This window comes from Uranotaenia lowii, chromosome 2, assembly GCF_029784155.1.
Source record: "Uranotaenia lowii strain MFRU-FL chromosome 2, ASM2978415v1, whole genome shotgun sequence".
NCBI classification, from domain to species: Eukaryota; Metazoa; Arthropoda; class Insecta; order Diptera; family Culicidae; genus Uranotaenia; species Uranotaenia lowii.
In genome coordinates, this window is record NC_073692.1 from 129306829 (window position 1) to 129329073 (window position 22245).

At 35.6% G+C, this 22245-nt stretch overlaps 1 protein-coding gene across 1 annotated transcript in view; it reads right to left on the reverse strand.

The window, feature by feature from the left end:
* LOC129748469 (thioester-containing protein 1 allele S3-like) overlaps nt 1-22245 on the reverse strand; it is a 98330-nt gene that overhangs the window by 59321 nt on the left and 16764 nt on the right. The window contains exons 3-5 of the mRNA XM_055743106.1: nt 17418-17792; nt 17025-17361; nt 6634-6914 (exon numbers count right to left, since the gene is read on the reverse strand). Coding sequence (XP_055599081.1) covers nt 6634-6914; nt 17025-17361; nt 17418-17792 — 993 coding nt within the window. The remainder of the gene's footprint in view (nt 1-6633; nt 6915-17024; nt 17362-17417; nt 17793-22245) is intronic.

A 22245-nucleotide genomic window follows, 5' to 3' on the forward strand; every position in this document is an offset into this window, starting at 1 on the left:
TACGCTGCTCTTCTTCCTTGGACGGCATTTTGACAACTGAAGAGTCAATTCCAAAATCAAAATAGGAGCAACATTCTACTCACATACACCTTAAAAATGAGTTCAGGTTTTTAAATGCAAAAATGAAAGAAATAATTCAAGTTGATATTGACCAAATTTTGACCGTATCACCCTTTAATGAATTTCAAGGTGAATTCAAAACAACTGAAATACATTTTCATGTACTGCTTGATAGATTAAAAAAGAGATGTTTATAACTTTTAAACGATTGCAAAATTATTCACTGTTACAAACAAGTAAATAAATGAAAGCCCCGTCTATGTTGATTTTGAAAATAATCGCCTACATGCTCTGATTATTTAAAACTTATCCACATAATTCGCTACATCATTTAAGTGTGAGATACAGTAAGTTGTTATTTTGTTCAGATAAATGATGCGTTTAATATCACATTCGAATAGAAATCTACGGGAAAGTTGCAAATTCTCAGTACTTATGAAAAGGTTTTTCAATAACAATGCTATTAAAAAATTATAATCATTTTCCAAATATAAATGCACTTGGCACCCCAGAACACCCAAAAAATTAAAACACGAACATCTGTGTATCGCTTTTCCACAGGGCGAACACGCAGAAAAAAGATTTTTTATTTCAAAGGAAAGTGCAGCAAAAACAAAGGATTTTTTCCTTTGATTTTGGGATAAATAAAAATTCCATTGGTTCAAGGACATTTTCCTTTGTTTCAAAGAATTTTTCTTTTGAAAAATCTTTGAGTCAAAATCTTAATGCTTTGAAACAAAAAACAGTTTCATTTGATGCAAAGTCTTTTTCGTTTGCTACAATGTAATTTAGATTTAGATTTAAAAGGATTGGTTCATTGAACTATTTCCTTTTATTCCAATTGGAAGAAATATTTTCTGTTGTTCAGAAGTTCCAATTATGAATTTTGAACAATAAAAAGAAACAATTTACATCTTAAATTCATTTTTATTACAAACTTAACACAAACACTGGTTCACTATAATGGAATTAACCGGTCCTAAATTTTGGCCTGAGGGCATTCTTCTTGGACCGCTCAATAAACTTCCGGAAGCAACTCCGGTCATCCAACTGGTGATTGCCGCTGAAGATCGGCCCGAAGATAATCAGACCGCTGGATTTTGGGCGGAATCAGCCGTGGTCCTGTAACAATGCAAAAGTTTATATAAAATCTTAAATATTCACTTTTTGACTAATGGATTAACACGCACTTACCATGGTATACATTCCTCATCCTGATTCACTAGTTTTGATTTTTAACACGACCGGCGAAACTTAATTCGAAATTCGGTACTTGCTCAATCCAAATTATCTTCTAAGTTTGAAGTTTTAACTTAAAGAAATTATTCCTTTCTGTTGAAAACATTTTTCTTTGGTTGAAAGAAAATTTACTTTGTTTTAAAAGACATATGCAATTGAAAAAATGTCTTTTGAATCAAACAATTTGTTTAAAATCAAATTCCAAAATTATTCGGTTCAAAAAATTAATTCTTTCTTTCAAAAATTATTCATTTGAATCAGAACGAGAATTCATTGATTCAAAGAAAACAGGAGTTTGATTAAAAAAACTGAGTGTTTTGAATCAAAGTCAGTTTTGTTTTGTTTCAAAATCCAAGTTTTCTCTGCGTGAATTTGTCGATATTAGTACCGAAAAATCGCGTTTATCGTGCGCCCTTTTCAAAAATCAACTCTATTCTCCCATGGTTCGAAGTTAGGGCTGAGGCCTTCTGCTAAGGTGGTGTTCGTGTAGAACTGTCAATATATACTAATACCCCGCATTTTTTGGACAAAATGAATTGTATGGCCGGCTCCAGCGAAGTTTTCTATTACGAGCAGGGTTGCCACCTATTTTCAAAAAATGTCTGGAACAATTGGGCCAAAATGTCTGGAAATGGGTATAAATGTCTGGAACATTGTAGTGTTGAGCTAGTAGGGGAAAAAACGCCCGAACATCAAATTTTTCTGATCATTTCAATGACCAGTTCAAAAATTGATTCTTTTATTTTCTTTGGGTTGTTGTATTAAGCTTTATCATTCCTTTTAGAAAATTAAAAAAATGATATCACGTTGAGCTTTTGTCGGTTCCAAAATGCAAAGTTTCAAAAGCTCTATCCAGTTATTGAAATAATCTCTACCAAAATAAATGATTTTTCAAAAATAAGATTGCATTTGGCTGGTAATGCACATCACAAATCCTTGAAAACGAAACACATCAACCACTATCTCAATGTTTGGCTATGAACAATGATGCAGCGAATTTCTATCCTCCCTACCCAGGTGTTGAGAAGCTTATTTCAATACTAAAATTTTAAAATAATACGTTATATCAAAAATTAAAAGTTCAGAATATAAACCATCTGCTTAGCAATTCATATTCCGGAATCCAGGTTCATTTAGAAATTCTTATTTCAGATCGCAGATTCATTGTTTTAAAACTATGGATTATAAATTAAAAGTGATCGGGATCCAAATTGAAAAAAAAAATAAAGTTAAAGATGTAAGCGTCAGATAACACTTCCATCGAGGTGGTAGAGATTTATCGCGGTTTAACGTAGTTTTTTGCAAATATCAGTAGAATATCGCAGTGAGTGACTAGTGTGTGTGAAGTTTTTCCCCAAAAATCCGCCTTCGAAGCAACGAACGACTGCGCAACAACGTCAACAGCATGCAGCCAGATTGGTTTGTCATCTCACAACCAGAGGGCCAACTTGGATAGTTGATGCTTCCGGGTATTCACACGATCGACAGCGACGCCCCGACGATACCACGAACGACGAGCGATCGCGAAGCGAGAGCATCGACCGAAACTCGCGGTTCAAGGCCGGTCAAATGCGGCTTCCTGGTGCTGGCTCACTTTGCTAAAAACCACCGCAGTGTACACACAAGCAAATAGAAAATTTAAAAGTGCAAATAACAGCCAGACATCAGGTAAGCCAACCGCCGCTCATCCGCCATTTTGCTCTCGCCAAAAAGGACGCGCGCTAACGTCAGTATTTCTTAATACAGGACCCCTTTGTTTGGGATAAAAGGCCGGGGTTGGAATTACCTTTTTCCTCCAACTACGACGGGAATAACCATCACCAAATTTCGGTTAACCCTCGATCAAGGGCCTCGGTCGATCGTCCATCCAGAACTCGAATCAATCGGAATAGAGAACCAGAAACCAGTTGAAGGCCTCTGCCAACCTGCCAATTTGTTCATTTCTGATTGCATACAGTCATATCTAGATTGGTAATATTGAAGAACCTATTTTCATTGTTAAAACCTTTCTATCATGTAATGCTAAACATTCAGGTTAAAAAATGGATTTAGAATTTTTCCTCGGAGGAGAAATTGTAAAAGTAAAAGATATGTTAAGCACGACTCTTGAAATATATTATCACAGCGTGAATTAATGTGTGTATAAATTAATTTGTATGCGAACCATTCAGTGGATTCTAGGGCATTATGACCGGAAGTTATAGATTATCGAAAAACACTGTAAATATAAAAAAAAACAAATTATTTAAACCTTCGTGGCTTGTCGAGATAACTTTTGTAACATTAAATAACATAACTTGAGTACATACGATTTTAAACAAGACATCGTAGGTTTCGATGTTTATGTAAGGTACACCGGGGTAAGTGTGGACGGTTTTTCGTATAGCTCAATTTTAAAAAATCATTAAAAAATCAGCAGTGGAGCAATTTTTATAAAATTACATTCAATGTGATGCAGAACATGTTGTTTAAAAACGCTGAAAAGTTGAGCTCGATAGAAGCAAAGCGAGAAAAGTTATCACGTAAATTGTAATGGACTGCTGGTGTCTTCACTTACCCCGCTTTTTGGGGTAATTTCATGATACTTTAATTAAGGCTTCTTTCAATAATTATTGGGTGTAATTTATGTTGAAACACACGAGATCAGATTTTATCAAAAACACAGAACCAATAAGTATTTTACCAAACTTTCCATGATCCGAAAGCTAAATATAGCTAGATAATACAATTCATGAAGGATGAAGGTCAGAAAATTGAAAAAAAAGTGTAAACATCAAGTCTTTTCAAAGCCGTCCACACTAACCCCAGGCAGGGATTGGAGACAAAATTTTAGTTTTTTGTAAATATTCACTTTTTTCTTCATTTTTAACCGCCGTTTCTTTTTCTAACTGGTTGTTCGGAATGTAAGGATTGTTTCAATGTAGAGTTTTTCATCGAGAGCCAGCTAGTTTACGAGAAATTTGCAATTGAAAAAGATGCATATCAACTCGACATCGTAGTTGAAAATAGAAAATTCGAAAAAAGTCGCTGTAAACATCCGTTATTGTCTGAATCGTATCTTTTTCACAATTATTGAATAGATTACAAGTAAATTGAACATTCTGCATTAAAAGTTTGAGAAAATAGTGCACAGTATTGCTTTAATAGCCATCGTCCACACTTACCCCGCGTCCACACTTACCCCGGTGTACCTTATTCAGAATATCAATATTCTGATTTCACTTTTAGATAACTATTCAGATTAAAGTTTTCGTTAAAGACAACTAACACCATTTTGAGAAATCTCAGCCAAGTTTATCAGAGCCTAGATTCCGACGTTGAATTAGACAATGTCTACTTTTTCAATGGTTATGAAACGTCTTAAACTGTTTTTCAATTTCTTTTGCAATTTCACAATATATACCAACAGAGCTGCTGAATGTTAACAAAAATAGTATTTGATTTGGAAAGTTTGAGCGTTTGTGTCTGGCGTAAAATTTGATAAGTTGTGATGTATGTAGATGATCCAGTTTGGAATGTTACGTAAATAGGCACATTATTGTGAATTTTTAATAACTACTTGTTGTAGAATGAAGTCGACCAATAAGATGTTTATACTAGAAACAAATGTAAATTGATAACAGAGTTTTTGTTTCTAGTAACTGATTCGAGTTGGGAAATACGCTCATTAAACAATTTTTCCTGAGTTTTTCGGATTCTGGCTTAGAAATCATATCAGTCTTTTCATTTCAGTCTCAGGTTTCACATTGAAATAATAAATAAGCTCTGGCATATTAAAAAATTTCTTGCAAACGTTACCATTTCGAAACCGCTCTTTTTCTGTCTCAAACTTGGGAAAATTTCCGAATAACCAGTCGCTTTTCGAGAACGGGACTCAAGAACGCGTGTTTTCATGCCACGGAAACACCAAGAAAAGAATCACACATGTTCTCCCAGTATGCACGTTCGGACCGAGTAATGTCAAAATAGTAGACAGTTTGCGTCTGAATTCGGCAATTAGGATTCAAACTTGGTCAGAGTCATTCGGTGGGAAAAAAAATTACTGGGCTATTGATTAGAGCGAAGTGAGCTCGCACAATTCTACTCCACCCCAGTCAGTTAAAGTAGTCAATGACGCCAAAATAGATTAAAGTTAAAAAAAAAACTTTGTCAATCAAAAAATGTCTGGAATTGTCTGGAAGAAATACTAAAAATCTGGAAGTCTGGATACCAAAAAAAAAGTCTGGCAGGAGGTCAAAAAGTCTGGAAGATCCAGACAAAATCTGGAAGGTTGACATCCCTGATTACGAGTGCTGGTTCGATCGATGTGTAAACTGTTTTCGGGGTTTCGTTGTTTGCACGGCAGAGCTACTACTTTATTGGTATTGTATAGATCAATGCAAAGTCAGCCTATCGACTTTGCTTCTTCTAGACAAAAATACGGTGCGGGACAAATGGTCTTGTGCGGTAAGAAGTTTTCTCAAATCACGCTTTTGGCCCATTTTCAACACCTTTCATGCTTCCTAATCAATCTATCCGTCTATAATTTTCATTACTTTCATTTGATATTCTTCCTGTTACAATGTATAGTTCGCCGAAATGCCATAAATCATTCAATTGAAATCACTGTTATAAATTTCAATAATGAGCGTTGCCTGATTTCTCAAGTATTGTTGAGGTCCATATGTCCGATTTTCGTAAAATTGCTGTATCCCATTCAGGCCATAAATATTTAAGAAATGTAAAATTGAGTGAGATAACTTTTTGCTAGGTGATCATCATATTAAGAAAATATTGGGCGGAACGAAGAATCGAGTTCTACCTGTAAATACATCTAGGAAATTCTTGCAAAAATGAAATGATATTTGTCTTTGTTAGTTGGTTTTACCTATTTTTAAACATCATTGTTTGCTTAACTGAGAAGAAGTTAAGTATATCAAGAAAAAAAATTGTAACCTTTTTAAAAATAAAAATCTGAATTCATGAAAATGTATTTAAAAATGGCAGCATATGCATGTTAGAGATTTCAATAATTTCATGAAATGTTTTCGCCAGGATTATAAAAACCAACTAATTTACTGGCTATGCAAAGCAATTATTTGCAATTTTTTTTTATTTTCACCCTACCGCTCAACAGCTTTGAAATAAGCAGCATTTTGTTAGTGGTTAGTGGTTTGTTCATAGAAAATGCACTGCAGGTAATAAGGAATATTAACTATTTTTATTTTCGATATGGGTGGAACTATCATTTAAACACTTTTTTTTGTTGGTTTGGTCTTAACAGGAATTGAAGTATTAGGACTCCTAATTTAGGAGCGGTTATGTTTAAGCAAAATTAATAAAAAATTCATTTACCTCAACTTCCAGCAAACTACCGATCAAATCCCGCGGTGTATAAGTTATCAATGAGTTACCCGATCCATCAAGCTTTTGAGGTAGTTTAACTTCGGAATCTCCTGAACGCATTATTAATTCGAAATCGTTTCTACCTCGATTAGCATTTCCTAATATATCTCGTATTTTTATTTCGAAAGAATATGGAATTCCTGGTCGAATAATTTTTTCCGATGACACCAGTGTTACCTTATACGGATACTCATAAAATTTAATTTCGTGATCGATTGTCACCGTAAGATCTGTAAAAAAAAACTATTTTTATGAAAATTGATATTACACGAGGTTTCAATTGGGTACTTCGATATAATTTTTGAATACATCTAATTTTTATTTTTACTTGCGATTTTTTGTCAAGCATGATTCTTATAATCGCCGTTTTTTTTATAGTTCGCTAGCTGATCCCGTACGGAATTCGTTTCACTAGAAACTTTGAAAATTTCATAACATAAGGTGTTATTTGATGAAAGAAAAAACTCTATATTCGTTTCACTGATATTCGTAATCTAAATTCTAAACAATAGTTTACATTCATATTTCGTTACTAAACTCATTCAAGGCCGTCAAAACAAGAAGAGGAGGAGTTTGGCTACCACCCTCCCCCCATTAAGATTTGTTACAGTTTAAATTTTCAGTTCAAGAATAGTTATTTGGTAATGATAGTTAAGTTGAATATTTCTGGATCCAGAATGGTACCGTAAACTTTGAATATGATTTTTTTTGCAGATAACACTAGTTTACAAAATAAAAGAAAAATCATGAACTTTATGATTCGACCTATATTTTTAATGTGTAATCGGGCGCTGAATCAGAAAATGAAATTCAAAAAAATCGCAGTGGAACAGTTTTTGAGTTATTTGTTTTGGAATTTTTGAAAAATTAAAAAAGAACTTGTACTTAGATTGAAATATCTTGGACTACATAAAAGTAATTTGATACCGCTTTTTTGCATATTCTAGGTGAATAAATTTGCTATCGACCATTTGAACACCATTTTTGCGTATGATCAACAGTATTGTTGAAATCAGTGATTTTATGATAGAAATAATTATAAAAAAACGCATTTTTTAGAGAAAATTTTGCTTCCGCGAAAGCTTTAGACTCGATGATAACATTTAAACAATCTGATTTTCTATTGCCCTTTAATGACAATTCAAAACACAGATTTCAAGTGGTTATTCATCAATATAGGTTGAAAATTGAAGAAGTTATGGCTACTTTATCATAACAGTAATTTTTGCATTTTTGAATAATTTAACGAACCGCAAATCTCACTCGCTCAAAGTCAAAATTATTTATTAGCTTACCAGAAGGTCCCATTACAAATTTCAGAAAGATCTGACCATAGGGAGGGGTTGCTTGAGTCTCAAACGTGAATAGGATTCTAAGGTATTTTGCCCGGGAGGAACAAACAATACTGGTTTCTCATCAATAACTTTTTTCTTCACTAGCCGATTGTTTTTTATGGTTAATTTTCTTAAGGCCTAAATTGAGACAAATATTTCACCTGAAGACTGCAACACGATTTGAATTATGAACCAATGCCAAGGGTTCGGTTGAGATAAAGAGAAGCTGAAGCTGAATAGAAGATCATTAAGACTTGTTTTGGAACTTGAAAGTATCAATAAGAACTTAAATTGTGAGTTGCATAGAACGTACTTCATATGGAGCTGAGTAAGCGTTTTTTTTATGGGACTTTTGGTTGCTTGGGAATGGATATGTGAATTTTCGAGTTCATTCAAATCGCGCAGGGGGGGTTTGGCAAGGTGATGGTCTATCCTGTCTGATATTCAACGTGTCGCTAGAAGATTTTTTTCGACGAGCGGTAGGCGATATGCTGAGTTCACGATTTTCAACAGATCCAGTCAACTTAACTGCTTTGCCGACGACAAAATCAAGCGAGGTCACTCAGGCATCAGAATTTGACCATTCCTAAAAATGGAATAAGGTTAAGTTGAAAAAATGTGTAACGAAAAGCGTCACGTTCAAACGCGTGGGAATCAATGTGTAGGGTGTGTGGCGCTATATTACGATATGCACAGAGGTGCATTCTAATGATGTAAGCGATTACACGATGTTTACATGTTTCCTTTCGACTATTCCCCCGTACGTCAGATCATTCCTCTTCGCCCCCTTCGCCGTAAGAGCCCTTATCGCGGAACACCGTATCGGAATATTCTGCGCCGTAAGAATCTCGGGGCCAATTCTACCTGTGAGACTTTATGTGCCTTCGGTCATGTTCTGCCAGAATTGCAAGCAGTTGGATCATACGTACGTTGGATCGTTGCAATCAGACACGCTGCTCTAAGTGCGGGGAGAAGCATGCGGAAGCTTCGTGTGAAATACAAGCAGTAAGGCGAGGAATCTCATGCTCTATTGCTCTCGGCGTGTCCGAAGTACATATCACAACGGGAAAAAATCAAGACTTCTTTAAAAACTCGCACTAAAAATCATATAGAGCAGGGGTGAGCAACCTTTTGAACCAACGGGCCAATTTAAATTTGAAATCTTGTCGGCGGGCCGCACTTAAAATAATTTTTTTATGATAATTATCAGAGCTTCACATCATTTTTCATAACTACAAATTTTTGGCAAAAAAAATCTGAAAAAGAAAAGATAAAACGAATTCACGTGTTCAAAAACAATAATTCAACACAGCTTTTTAAATACCCGATATTTAAAAGGTGCTTCGCTAAATCTTTGTTAATTTTAAATTCTCTCAATTTTTTAATAGTACTTCTTGGTGAACATTCGTTCTTACAACATTCTTGCTAAAACCGATGATACTATTCGCCATCACTTCCATTTAAAAATCTTCTGGAGCTTACCACAGTGATAAATATATTTTTGAAGAAATCACAGTTTTCTCAGCGATGGATGTTGAATCGCTATTTGACGTTCTGTGATATTTTTCCGCAATTAAAACTTGTCCTCAAAGCCAAGATTTTTTTCCTACAAACGTTACAAAACCCTTTTTTAAATTGAAGTTCTGAATTGGATCATTGCATTAGAATGTTGAGCAAGGTTTGCGAAATCACAGAAAAATGTTCAATTTCACATATTTTTGAGCAACTATCTTCAAAACTACGTTCTTGATTTTAGAATTTTTATCCACATTTTTATCATTTTAAATCTTTTTTAGATATCATTGCAATAGGATTTCTAAAGCTATATTTTGACTCTGGTAATGTGGATAGCATTACAGATAAGCATTTATCAAGAACTAATAACTTTTGTTGGTTGATTCATGTTGATAAACAATCTAAAATTATTCACCCAGGCTTTATTATTTGAATTTCGTAATTTTCGTCAATAATCTGAATTAAAATATGTATCACAAGTTTTTGGTTGAATTTTTTTTGGTAGTATTTGAATGCAAATAGAACAGGCCTTTTTGTCGAATTGGATAGAAGTATTTTAAAAAAAATATCTGCTGAGCATATTTTTTATTATTCAACTTTATTTTTGCTTGAAATGAAAATAATGACTTTACTAAATCGGCTTCGAAATTCTTTTGATCATGTGTAGATTCCGATTTTCAGCTGTTCTTTCGACTCAATTGAATTGATTTTGTTCTCAAAGTGGTAGGAGTTAAATAATAAGGAAAAAAGTATGCTGAATAAAAAAACACTCCAATATTACGTTATACCAACAAACCATATTGCATTTAAGTCTTGAACAGAACATAATAAACGCTTAAAAGGCCAGAAAAAGTTAACAATCTGAAATATTCCTAACTATCAATTGTAGAAAAAAGTTAAGGCATCAAAATTTGAAAAAAGCTTCGCGGGCCGCACAAAAGGGTCTCGCGGGCCGCTGGTTGCTCACCCCTGATATAGAGACATGCTGATGAAGCCTTTGCCAATCGTTTCAGAGAACCAGTTTGGCCTTCTGAGTGACTATGAATCCGAAGGGGAGAATCCATGTGAAGGAACATCGACTTGGCCATCTTTAAAAAATAATGTTTCACAGGCTCCACAAAGGAAACGCACAACTAACACACAACCCCGATTAGCTGCCAGCAAAATTAATAATAATAGTAAAAATCCTCAAAGTGGAAATAGTAATTCTACCCCTCCTATTCAGAGACCTCCGGGTTTTAATCCGTCCCCGAAGGACTTCCCTCCACTTTCTGGGAAGTCAAACCCCCAGGCTTCCCTTCGAATTCAGGACCATCAGTAGTTAACAGGAATGCAACAATTTCCGGAGAAACTGCATCTGATCCAACGTCGAATGGTTTTCCCAGCTTTTCCGCTGATGGTAAGATGAAATTTTCGGAAATTGTTTCTTCCATCCTGGAATCAGGACTTTGAGCGCATCATGGGGCGCCATGGCCTAGGACAGATGAGCGAAAACGGAGAGCTGTTTGTAGAATTTTGTGGCAACAACAACATGGTGATCGGTGGATCGCTCTTCCCCCATCGACCAGCACATAAGGTCACTTGGGTATCCCGAGATGGCCGAACAGAAAATCAAATTGACCACAGCCGAATTGCATCAGCCGAAAATGGAGAAGGAGCCTTCATGATAACCACAACAAACGAAGCGCAGATATTGCATCTGACCATCACCTCGTCCTTGGTGAGATACGAATGAGAGTCCCGCATGTCCAGCGGCGAGAAGACAAATTCGGATGTCGATACGACGTCCGCCGTTTGAAGAATCCAGAGGTGAAAAGGGCATACGTTGACCAGCTTGAATCCCGAGCCTCGGAACTGCCGACAGATGGAACAGTCGAAGAACAAGAATCAAGAATGCCTTTATCACAACGAACCATGGTACTCTCGGTAAAGTTTGTGGAAGGCGAAGTGAATGGATGCCGGATGAAACCTGGAGGATGATCGAGGATCGGAGAAAGGCGAAAGTCGGAATTGAGCAGGCATGTACCGGGTCAGCCAAAGCAGCCACTCGCTTACGATATGGAAAAGGCAGTTAAAAGAGCTTGTAGACGAGACAAGAGAGCCTGGACAAACTCCCTAGCTGAAGAGGGAGAAAGAGCCGCCGCCATTGGAGATATCCGATTATTATATGATATTTCTTAAGTCGCGAATGCCATAAAGATGGTAGAACGACTTTAATCAAAACTAAAAAAAATATGATATTTCTCGCCGTCTTAGTGGTGCAAGGACTAATTCAAGGATGCCGCTGAAAGACCGAGCAGGTCAGCTGCTGACAGATCGAACAGATCAGCTCAAGCGTTGGACTAAGCATTTTGAATAACTTTTCCGGGTCACAAATCAACATTTCCGGGTCACAAATAGCGATGGCCAACAGAATCCGCAGCTTGAGGCGCCAACAGTAAGTCGCATTAATTGCGTCAACATCCGCCAAGTTTGATATGCATTTCGAGGCGCGATGAGGACTTCCTCTAAAAACCGATACAAAATATCGAGTCGTGATGAGGACTTCCGCCAAGTATGTTATGAATTTCAAGGCGGGTAGGACTTCTGCCAAGATCGACGTCAGTTTTGAGGCGCGATGAGGACTTCCGCTAAGACAGTTATGAATATCGAGGTGGGATGAGGACTTCCGCCAATATCGACGTGGAATTCGAGGCGCGATGAGGACTCCCACCGAGATCGATGTAAATTTCAAGGCGCGATGAGGAGTTCCGCCTAAAAACCGATATGAATTTCGAGGCGCGATGAGGACTTCCGCTGAGATCGACGTAAATTTCGAGGCGCAATGAGGACTTCCGTCAAAACGGATGTGGATTTCGAAGCGCGATGAGGATATCGCCAAGTTTGTTACGAATTTCTAGGTGTGATGAGGACTTCTGCCAAGATCGAAGTGAATTTCAAGGCGCGATTAGTATATCCTTCTAGTCTTCCGAAAATCAATCAAAACAAACACTCAGGATGCGTTTCCTGTTGGAAACATTCAGATTGTATAATGGGATAGCGCCTCTCGCAACTGCTTCGCCTGGCTGGTATGCAATCTCGATCAGCGCTCCTATCAGCTATGCAAACCGAGTCGCATCATTCAGAATTATCGGTTCAGCAAACATCGCATATCGGAGATGAGTGAGATACAAACTGATCCATTCTGAATGTAGCTCACTCAGTATCTGCCTGAATTATATGAAATTCAAAATTATTTTTTGCAGGACGAGAAAATCAAACAGTTGTGCGAGACACCATAAATTCTCAGTAGTTTTAACGTGACGGACGACAGTTTAATAAGAGAACTTGTAAAATTTGAAAAACATGGCGAAAGTGAACATCTTTCCCTCACAAACAAAACTTCAATTTGATTTTGATCATACTGATGTTAAAAAACGTTATAACAACAAATAAATTTATTAATTTGCTATATATCAAATCAAACAAAATACGCTAATGATCGGCTTCATGTATCACTCACTCACTGCCTGATCCATTCACTCCCAATCAAAGACCAACAAGATTTGCCATATGCATTGCGCATTGGTGAGATTCCAATTTGATGATGGTGCTGCACTGTTTTGACAGCAAGCATCGTACGAGGTGATCTGTATTTTAGCGATGAATTGAACGATCGATGATCGGGTAGGTCCAGTAGCAATCAATAACGAAACCCGACCGTTGTACGTTCAGTTGCGAAGTGCAATCAAAAACATTCATTGACAATGAGTGATATTCGGAACACTGCTTCCTTCAAGTATGTTATGAATTTCGAGGATTTCCCCCCAAATTTGTTGTTAACTTTTAAGCGCAATGAGAGTTTCACTCAAGCTCTATGCCGAATAAGTGGCTCGATGTACACTTTTCACCTTTCATTCTAAAGGTGCATTTACAGTTCTTTCGAACGTGAAAATGAAAAAACTTATATTCTTCAAAAACTCGACTATGCTGCATTTCATGGCTGCGAAACTAGGTGGAATAGATGCGGAATGGTTGAAAGATTATTTTTGAATTGATTTCCTTGTTCAAAGCCCTTTAATCTTAATTTTATTTCAATTCCCCCGATTTTCACTGCGGAATATGTTTTCCGCGTTCACTGACATTCCGCTCGAAGTGTAAACGCACTGAGCGAACGTGAAAACGGAAAACGAATAAGAGTGGTGAATATAAATTCCGCATTCATTTTCACGTCCGAATGGCAATGTGCATTCTGAAAAAAATTTCACCGATGACGGAAAAATTTTTGCTTCATAAAAAATTAGTTTTTTTAATTTGTAAGCACATTTGAAGGCAATTAAAGGCTTAAAATACTACGAGTTTGAAATGAAACGCATACGATATTTTTTTTTAACTTTAAAACCCGCTTGGGCATCATTTAATTGCACCTGTTGGAAGAGTTTCTCGACGAATAAATGTACCTGTTGAAAGAGCTTCTCAACGAATAAATGTAAATGAAGATCATCGAATGGCCAGATTCCATTGAAATAAAAAAAAAATAGATTCCGCTTTGTTCAAATGTGTGTTTCAGAAAAGGTATGGAAATAATTATGAAAATTTATGAAATCATTCAAAAATAATGTGTTTTAAGGGGAACTGAAAAGCAGAAAAATTAACAAACAAAAGAGTACTGATGCATTTTAATTAAATAAAAACCTTTTCAATTGTTTCACTAATTAAATGTAATTTTGAAATTTTTGTTTGTCAATTTTTAATCAAGAACAAAAAATGGCTATCTTGTCGAATTTATAAACATAACGTCCTTTCAATAAGTTTTTCAAAAGAAACGAATCGCTAAAGCTCGTTACTCCTTGATCGATAAATACTTTTTAGGAGTACTTTAAATTCATAAAATTTAGTTTAAATTCATTGTATTCAAAGATAAGAACTTTGGGATTATTTGATTAAATCAATCGTTTTCAAAGCTGAATATGTTTTGAAGAAAAACAATATGTTTTTTTGAGAAATTTGAATTTAAATTTGAGCATTGGTTCGACAAGTATCGATCAAAACATTGGTTGAATGAACTGTCATTTTCCGATCGAAACCAATTTCTACCCGCAGTTGAACAAACCTCTTACTAATTTTGAAGATTTGATCGATTTGACATTTCACTGCGGAATATTTTTACACTGTGGTGAGTTCACGTTCACGTTCGAGTTCGAGTTCACAAGAACTGTAAACCGGGCTTAATGGGCGGTGACGATTCTCGGCTCCCGCAGTACAAATATCAGATAGAAACGGGATGTAAAATGTCTAGCTGCGGCATGACGTGAACTACCGCTAAATACAGTGAGCGAAATAAGAATAGCACCACTATGTGTTTTGCTGGTTAAAATATGAATGATTGAAAATCACCAAAACTTTGTTCTATAAATTGTTTTGAATTGTTTAACGGATAAATCAAGCATAAGTTTACTTTTTTTGGACGTTGCAATTGGCGTTGAGGACCAACACTATGGAAAAAGGGTGCGACATAAGAATAGCACCACTTGTGTCTTTTCAACAAAAACAAAATTATTTCTAAAAAATTACTGTTTGAAAGTTAATAATAATGCTTCTACGAATTATCTGAATAGATAACTGTATTTTAAGGACTTTCTAGAATTCCAAAGATTTTCAAAGGTTTTAAAAGGGGGTTTTAAGAGATGCTCCTCTAGCGTTTAGGAATTTGATACTTGAGCTATAATACTTTATCAAACTGCTTTATTTCTTCATTATCATTCATAAGTATGATGCAAATTGACGAAGCCTAGATTTGATGCTGAATTTAAATAAAAAAAACAGGCTTCAAATTCAAAAATACTAATGTTTTTAAATAGTCAAACGCTATTTCTCTAGTTTCAAGTCATAGATGGCAGTACTATCTGGCAATTAAACCGAATTGATGCCCATTTTCGAATATCTGGGATTAATTCAGGTGTGCTGGATGATTTTGGTCAAGAAATAAGTACTTGGTGCCGTGTAACCGCCTTGGAAATTCAAAGATCAAAAAATAAGAATTTCATCAAGGACCCATAAAAGTGAATTTCTTGGACCGATAATCAGAATAATTTTGTACTTTCCGATGGAGCTTGATGAACCAGATCACTAGCAGTATTATTGGAATGATTTGAAATTGAATCGGAAGTGGAGATGAGCAGGAATTTTGGCCTTTTTTATTTTTTTTTGGCTTTTGCAAATCCGGAAAAGCTTTCTGCAGCGTGAACTTCCACAAAACTGTGATGGGAAAATACCTCAAAATGATGAATATGGGCCTTAATAAACCTGGAAAATCAATATTGAGACTAAATTTGGTTTTAACTGCAAGATTGTGCTGCCATCTACGACTTGAAACTGGAAAAAGTGTGGTTTACTGAACAAAATCAAAGTTTTTAATTTACAATCAATTTTTTTTCTGATTCAAAATTAAACCCGAATGTTTGTTTCATCATTTCACGTCATTTTAATGAAGAAAGTAAGTAGTTTGGTGAAGAATTACAGCTCAAATATCAAATTCCTTAGTTCTAGAAGAGCATCTCTTAAAACACCATTTTAAAACCTTTGAAAACCTTTGAAATTCTAGAAAACTCCTTAAAATGCAGTTATCTATTCAAATAATTCGTAGAAGCATTATTATTCACTTTTACACTGTAAATTTGTAGAAATAATCTTGTTTTTGTTGATAAACACAAGTTGTGCTATTCTTATTTCGCACCCTTTTTTCATAGTTTTGGTCCTCAACGCCAATTGCAACGTCCAAAAAAAGTAAACTTATGCTTGATTTATCCGTTAAACAATTCAAAACAATTTATAGAAGAAAATTTTGGTGATTTTCAAACATTCATATTTTAACCAGCAAAACACATAGTGCTATTATTATTTCGCTCACTGTATGTTCCAAATATTTGAGAAACGCATGGCGCGATGAGGGCTTTCCGCCGGCTTAATAATAAAAATCTTCTAAGAAAGGTTGTAGCTTGAGGTAAAATACCAAGCAATCATGGAATTTTTTATTCAGCGGTCATATATAGAACGATCCAAACGATAGAAGTCCGAAGATGGCAAAGTTTTTGATGATTTTATATTTTTTTCAAAATATATAACTTTTATATATTTTATAAATTATCTAACATAAGTTGAAAAAATTGACAAGTCTATAATTGAATAAATTTAAAAAAAAAACTATTCGGCCTATTCGACCGAATACTTAGCTCAACTATTCGGTGATCCAAATATTCGGCTTACCGGTTTTTCGGCGGTATTCGACGCCGAATATTTGGTACATGCCTAATCACTTTATTCATCTTTTCGTCGACAAAACCAAACAAAATGCTAAAAATTCGACCATTTACTCGGACCTGATAAGAAAACTGCACGTAGAGCAATCCGTGTTGCCAATCGAACTGCATGAATTAAAATTGATATTTTTGATTTGGAGCTCTTAAAAATACATGTTTTAAATATTTTTGGGCTATGTAAAGATCATCTTACTGGTGAACCTTTCCATTACGGTTATATTAGCGTACACAGCTCGATAGTCCATTCCATCTTCATCTAGTTGCAATTCCTCATTTAAGGTGAATTCCACAGTAGTTGCACCGTTGATTAATCTTTTCAAACTAAATTCAGGTTTCTTGTACGTTTGATCTTCTAGTTTCAAATACAGAAGCACTTCTACCGTTCCGTCTACTGGTTCACCGAAGGTATAAGTTGCTTCAATTGCAACCTCTATTTTCTTGTCATTCAACAGTAACACCTTTGGATTATACGCTTTTACATAAAATTTCGGCAAAATGTACTCCTTCACATGGAACATTTTTACAGCTTGCTGTAAAAAAAAGTAATTTTTTAATTCGAAAATTATATAGATTTTTTTAAACTCACGTTGTTACCAGCTGTAACTAGAATTGTCCAATTTCCAATCGGTGGAGATGAAGCTATTTGTACTTCTGATTCAAACACACCATTGTTTAGCTTACCATAAGGCCACTTTCTGATTGTATCACCTATTTCGGATTGTAGTTCAACTTGAATATATTTTAAATTTTTCACAGGTTTCGTTTCTCTGTCTACCACTACAACTCGAAATAGGATTTTATCTCCCGGTTTGTATACAGGTTTGTCCGTTTGAATCAATATTGTGTTTGTCTTGTTTTGGTACAGCAACTCGACTGATTTATCAAAACTGAAGTAAGGCTGATTTCTTATTGGAATACTTTTAATCTCCAGGGCATAGGTGTCTTCCGGAAGGTCTGCAATCTGTGAAAAATAAGATATTTTGAGTTGAGATTTTACAGAGAGGCAAACTGAAATGGATACACTTTATTTATATCGGGTGAGTGACCTATTTTTGGTCCTAGAGCCTACTTCAGTTCTAAAATGCCAAAAGTTGGAGATATGTAATCATGCTGGCAAACCTATTTAGGATGCTCCTATGCACAAAATGGGCTCATATTCTTCCTACATCGCATCACTCCGCTATTTGCTATACAATACAGTGCTACTGCTTACCACAATATGAGTTAGCATCGGGTTGCGTGTACAATGATGACATTTGTACCGTGTCCATCATCACCAACCAAGGAATATTTAAATGAGGTACACAGTAAACGAAAATTACCGAGTTCGGTTATTTTTTACCGAAATCCTAATATGTGTAAATCGTTAAACTGTTCGGTATATTATTCGGTAAAAAATAAACGAACATCGGTAAATCAATTCTTCATTTACCGATGTTCGTTTATTTACCAAAAAAATTACCGCACAGTTTAACGATTTACACATGTTAGGATTTCGGTAAAAAAATAACCGAACTCGGTAATTTTCGTTTACTGTGTAGTGTCGAGAGCAATATTGGATTTTTTGGTGACGTCACAAAAACGATTGTATCGAAAATTTATACGAGAATTGCAGAAATTAAAGAAAAAAATGTTTAAGAACGCAAATGAATTCTTTATGATTGTGCTGCATGGCCCATAATTGATAATGTTATGAAGTTTGTTTGTCCTTTAAAGATTGCATTATGTACTTTTTCTTAATTTATTATTTGATGCAGTTTAATCTTGAAGCTAAAACGAGCAAAAATGAAAAAAATCAGTGGTTTCGTTAGTAATAGTTATTTTTTGATTACTTTTTGTGAAAAAAAAACTAAAACTGAACAAACTTGAACATTTTCATGGAATATGAACTAATTCTAAAGTTTTGCAAATTTGATTTGGGAAAACTCAGCATTTTCTCGATCTTCAAAAGTCTATTTTATAGAAAAAATTACTCGAAAATCCAAATTTTTTTAGCACTAATCTTAACCCTTCGTTTCATAAAGTAACAAATTTGCAACAAAAAAGTGAAAAATCGTATTTTATTTTATTTTTTTTTATGTACGCATCATTGGCAACTGTTTGAAATGAGTTTTAACAAAAAATAAAAAATCATGAAATGAAGGGTTAAATAACAAAAATCATTCTTTAATAACATGCTTACTAAGTGGAACATTTCCAGCAGATCCTTAGAGCTATCAATGAAAAAATGTAAGATTCCTTGTAAATAAAAAGATTTTTCGTGATTGTGACGTCGCAGTATGTATAAATACTAGATCAGAACTACCTTCTTTAAATATTCCTTGATCATCAACCTTTTGTTCTCAGCAATCGTCAATTGAGATTTGGTGCAAAGAGAACAGAACCAAAACAAACTGTTCTGGTTCTTCGACGGTGGTTGCTGCTGGATCGGATCGATCCTCAATCGGGAGAAAACGTAAGTCTCAACAAGTACTAATAAAACGTTCAACGTTTTTAAAGGCTGGTAAACGGTGGATAATGTGCAACACGAGACCCCATAGTGGTCATATCACCTCTTATTCAGAACTCTTATCTCTACCTCCCCGTGGTATCGGCTGGGATGCGAGTAACCTAAGCGGAGATCGGGTACCCAACCCCGGTGGATGCTTTGGTCGCATGCAGACTGAGAAGGTGGTCGCACGCGTCTGTTCCCCAGGTCAGGGGCGGCGTGCAACAACAACCGAGCGTCTGTTCTCCAGGTCAGGGGCGGCTCAAACAGCGTCTGTCTTGCAGCAAGTGGCTGAATTTATGAAATGCGGCTCCCGCCAGCTAAGTCCAAGATGGCAGCCCCATCGCGGGATAGGGACTTTAGACTAACAACCTACTGCTTCTGATATCTTGTATTGTTACAGGAACTAAGAGAAGAAATAACAGAATTGGAACTTTGGCAACGACTTTTAACATGAAAACACGGACTAGAATTGGAACTTGGAATGTTTTGACCCTTGCCCAGCCAGGAAAGCTGGCTCAACTTGCTAGAGAAGCTAGCCGCCTCAAGCTAGAGATATTGGGCTAAGCGAAGTCCGTTGGCCTTACACTGGAGAACACAAGACACAGTCCGGGCAAGTACTGCTTTACTCTGGCATACGAGGAGAACGCAGGCCCATGCGGCCCTCATAAGATGGGAACCGATAAACGAAAGAATAATCGTAGCCAGATTCAGAACACGGGTTAGAAACCTTACAATGGTCCAGTGTTATGCGCCAACTGACGTTGCCGATTTGCAGGAGAAAGAGCAGTTTTACAGTCAATTGAACAGCGTGGTTGAGAGAATTCCGAAGGTAACATTAAAATCCACTTAGGCGACTTCAACGCAAAGATTGGCTCCGATAATCAGGGCTTTGAGCGCATCATGGGGCGCCATGGCCTAGGACAGATGAGCGAAAACGGAGAGCTGTTTGTAGAATTTTGTGGCAACAACAACATGGTGATCGGTGGATCGCTCTTCCCCCATCGACCAGCACATAAGGTCACTTGGGTATCTCGAGATGGCCGAACAGAAAATGAAATTGACCACATCAGCCGAAAATGGAGAAGGAGCCTTCATGATAACCACAACAAACGAAGCGCAGATATTCCATCTGATCATCACCTCGTCCTTGGTGAGGAACGACTGAGAGTCACGCATGTCCAGCGGCGAGAAGACAAATTCGGATGTCGATACGACGTCCGCCGCACAGTGTTCCAAAAAGGCCTAAAGTGGAACTTTTTTCATTGTGCTTTTGACTTTCATTTAAGCTACTAAGTGTCTTCACAACATTTGCTTGTTAGATAGTTCCCCATAACCTGAAAGTATTAAAAATAAGTCATAGCCTACTACGATAAAAATAAAAATACTAACTTTGATGTTTGAGAAGATAGAGACAAATTTTGTTCTACAAAGTTGTAGATATTATCAAAATATGAAACTTTGCTGAAATATTGAGAGCTATATCTCTATTCAGTGCAGAGTTATAAAGCTTTTAGATTAAAACATATTGTTAGTTTTGAACATACATAAATATGATGTTCACATCATTTATTGAGACACTCATTACGCACATTTTGCACTATATCTTGAGTCGCTATGACCTTTCCTTCTGAAGTTATCGCAATTTTAAGTTTAATTTTACCAAAATTTTGAGAACTTCTAGGGTAAAATGGGGCAAGTGGATCCATAAACAAAGAACCACATATTGAAGCTTGATTTGAGTACTACAAACTCAGCCAGAAACTATTTGTCTCCACGCGCCCGTTTTTGAGTACGATTAGCATAAATTTGATGAATTCTTAGTTTTTATCGAGAAAATAGAGATTGATTGTTATTATTTCTGTCAGATCTTTTCAAGGATTGAATAAACTGTTTTGGTGTCTTCAAATGAAAGCTACAACATCAAGAGAGCTATTCAATGATATTTTTTGGAGAATATTTTATGATACCGGTAGTATCTTGAAACAATTTTTCAAATGTTTTTACGATTTTTAATAAAAAAGATTATTATGAATTTTTTTTAAAATATTTTATTTAAAAAGCGGATAAAATTTCAATGCGTTTTAATATGCTATTTGTTGATTTTAGTTGAAAATTGTTGAAGTTATGTGCATTCTTAAAATGGTTTAATTTTAACGATGACAATAAATCTCTTTTTTCTTGTTAAAAACTAAGAATTTATCAAATTTATGCTAATTGTACTTAAAAACGGGCGCGTGGAGACAAATAGTTTCTAGCTGAGTTTGTAGTACTCAAATCAAGCTTCAAGATGTGGTACTTTGTTTATGGATCCACTTGCCCCATTTTACCCTAGAAGTTCTCAAAATTTAACTTTAATTTAAATTAAACTTAAAATTGCGATAACTTCGGAAGGAAAGGTCATAGCGACTTAAGATATAATGCAAAATGTGCGTAATGAGTGTCTCAATAAATGTCTAAAGTCTCAATATTTATGTAATTTATGTCTATAAAGTCTCAATATTTATGTAAGTTCAAAACTAACAATAGTTAAGTATAAAAAACAAATTTAAAGTATGTTTTAAACTAAAAGCTTAATAACTCTGCACTGAATAGTTTCATATTTTGATAATATATTCAACTTTGTAGAACAAAATTTGTCTCTATCTGTTCAAACATCAAAGTTAGTATTTTTATTTTTATCGTAGTAGGCTGTGACTTATTTTTAATACTTTCAGGTTATGGGGAACTAACTAACAAGCAAATGTTGTGAAGACACTTAGTAGGTAAAATGAAAGTCAAAAGCACAATGAAAAAAGTTCCACCTTAGGCCCTTTTGGACCACTGTGCGCCGGTTGGAGAATCCAGAGGTGAACAGCTAGAATCCCGAGCCTCGGAGTTGCCGACAGACGGAACAGTCGAAGAACAGTGGTGTGGAATCAAGAAT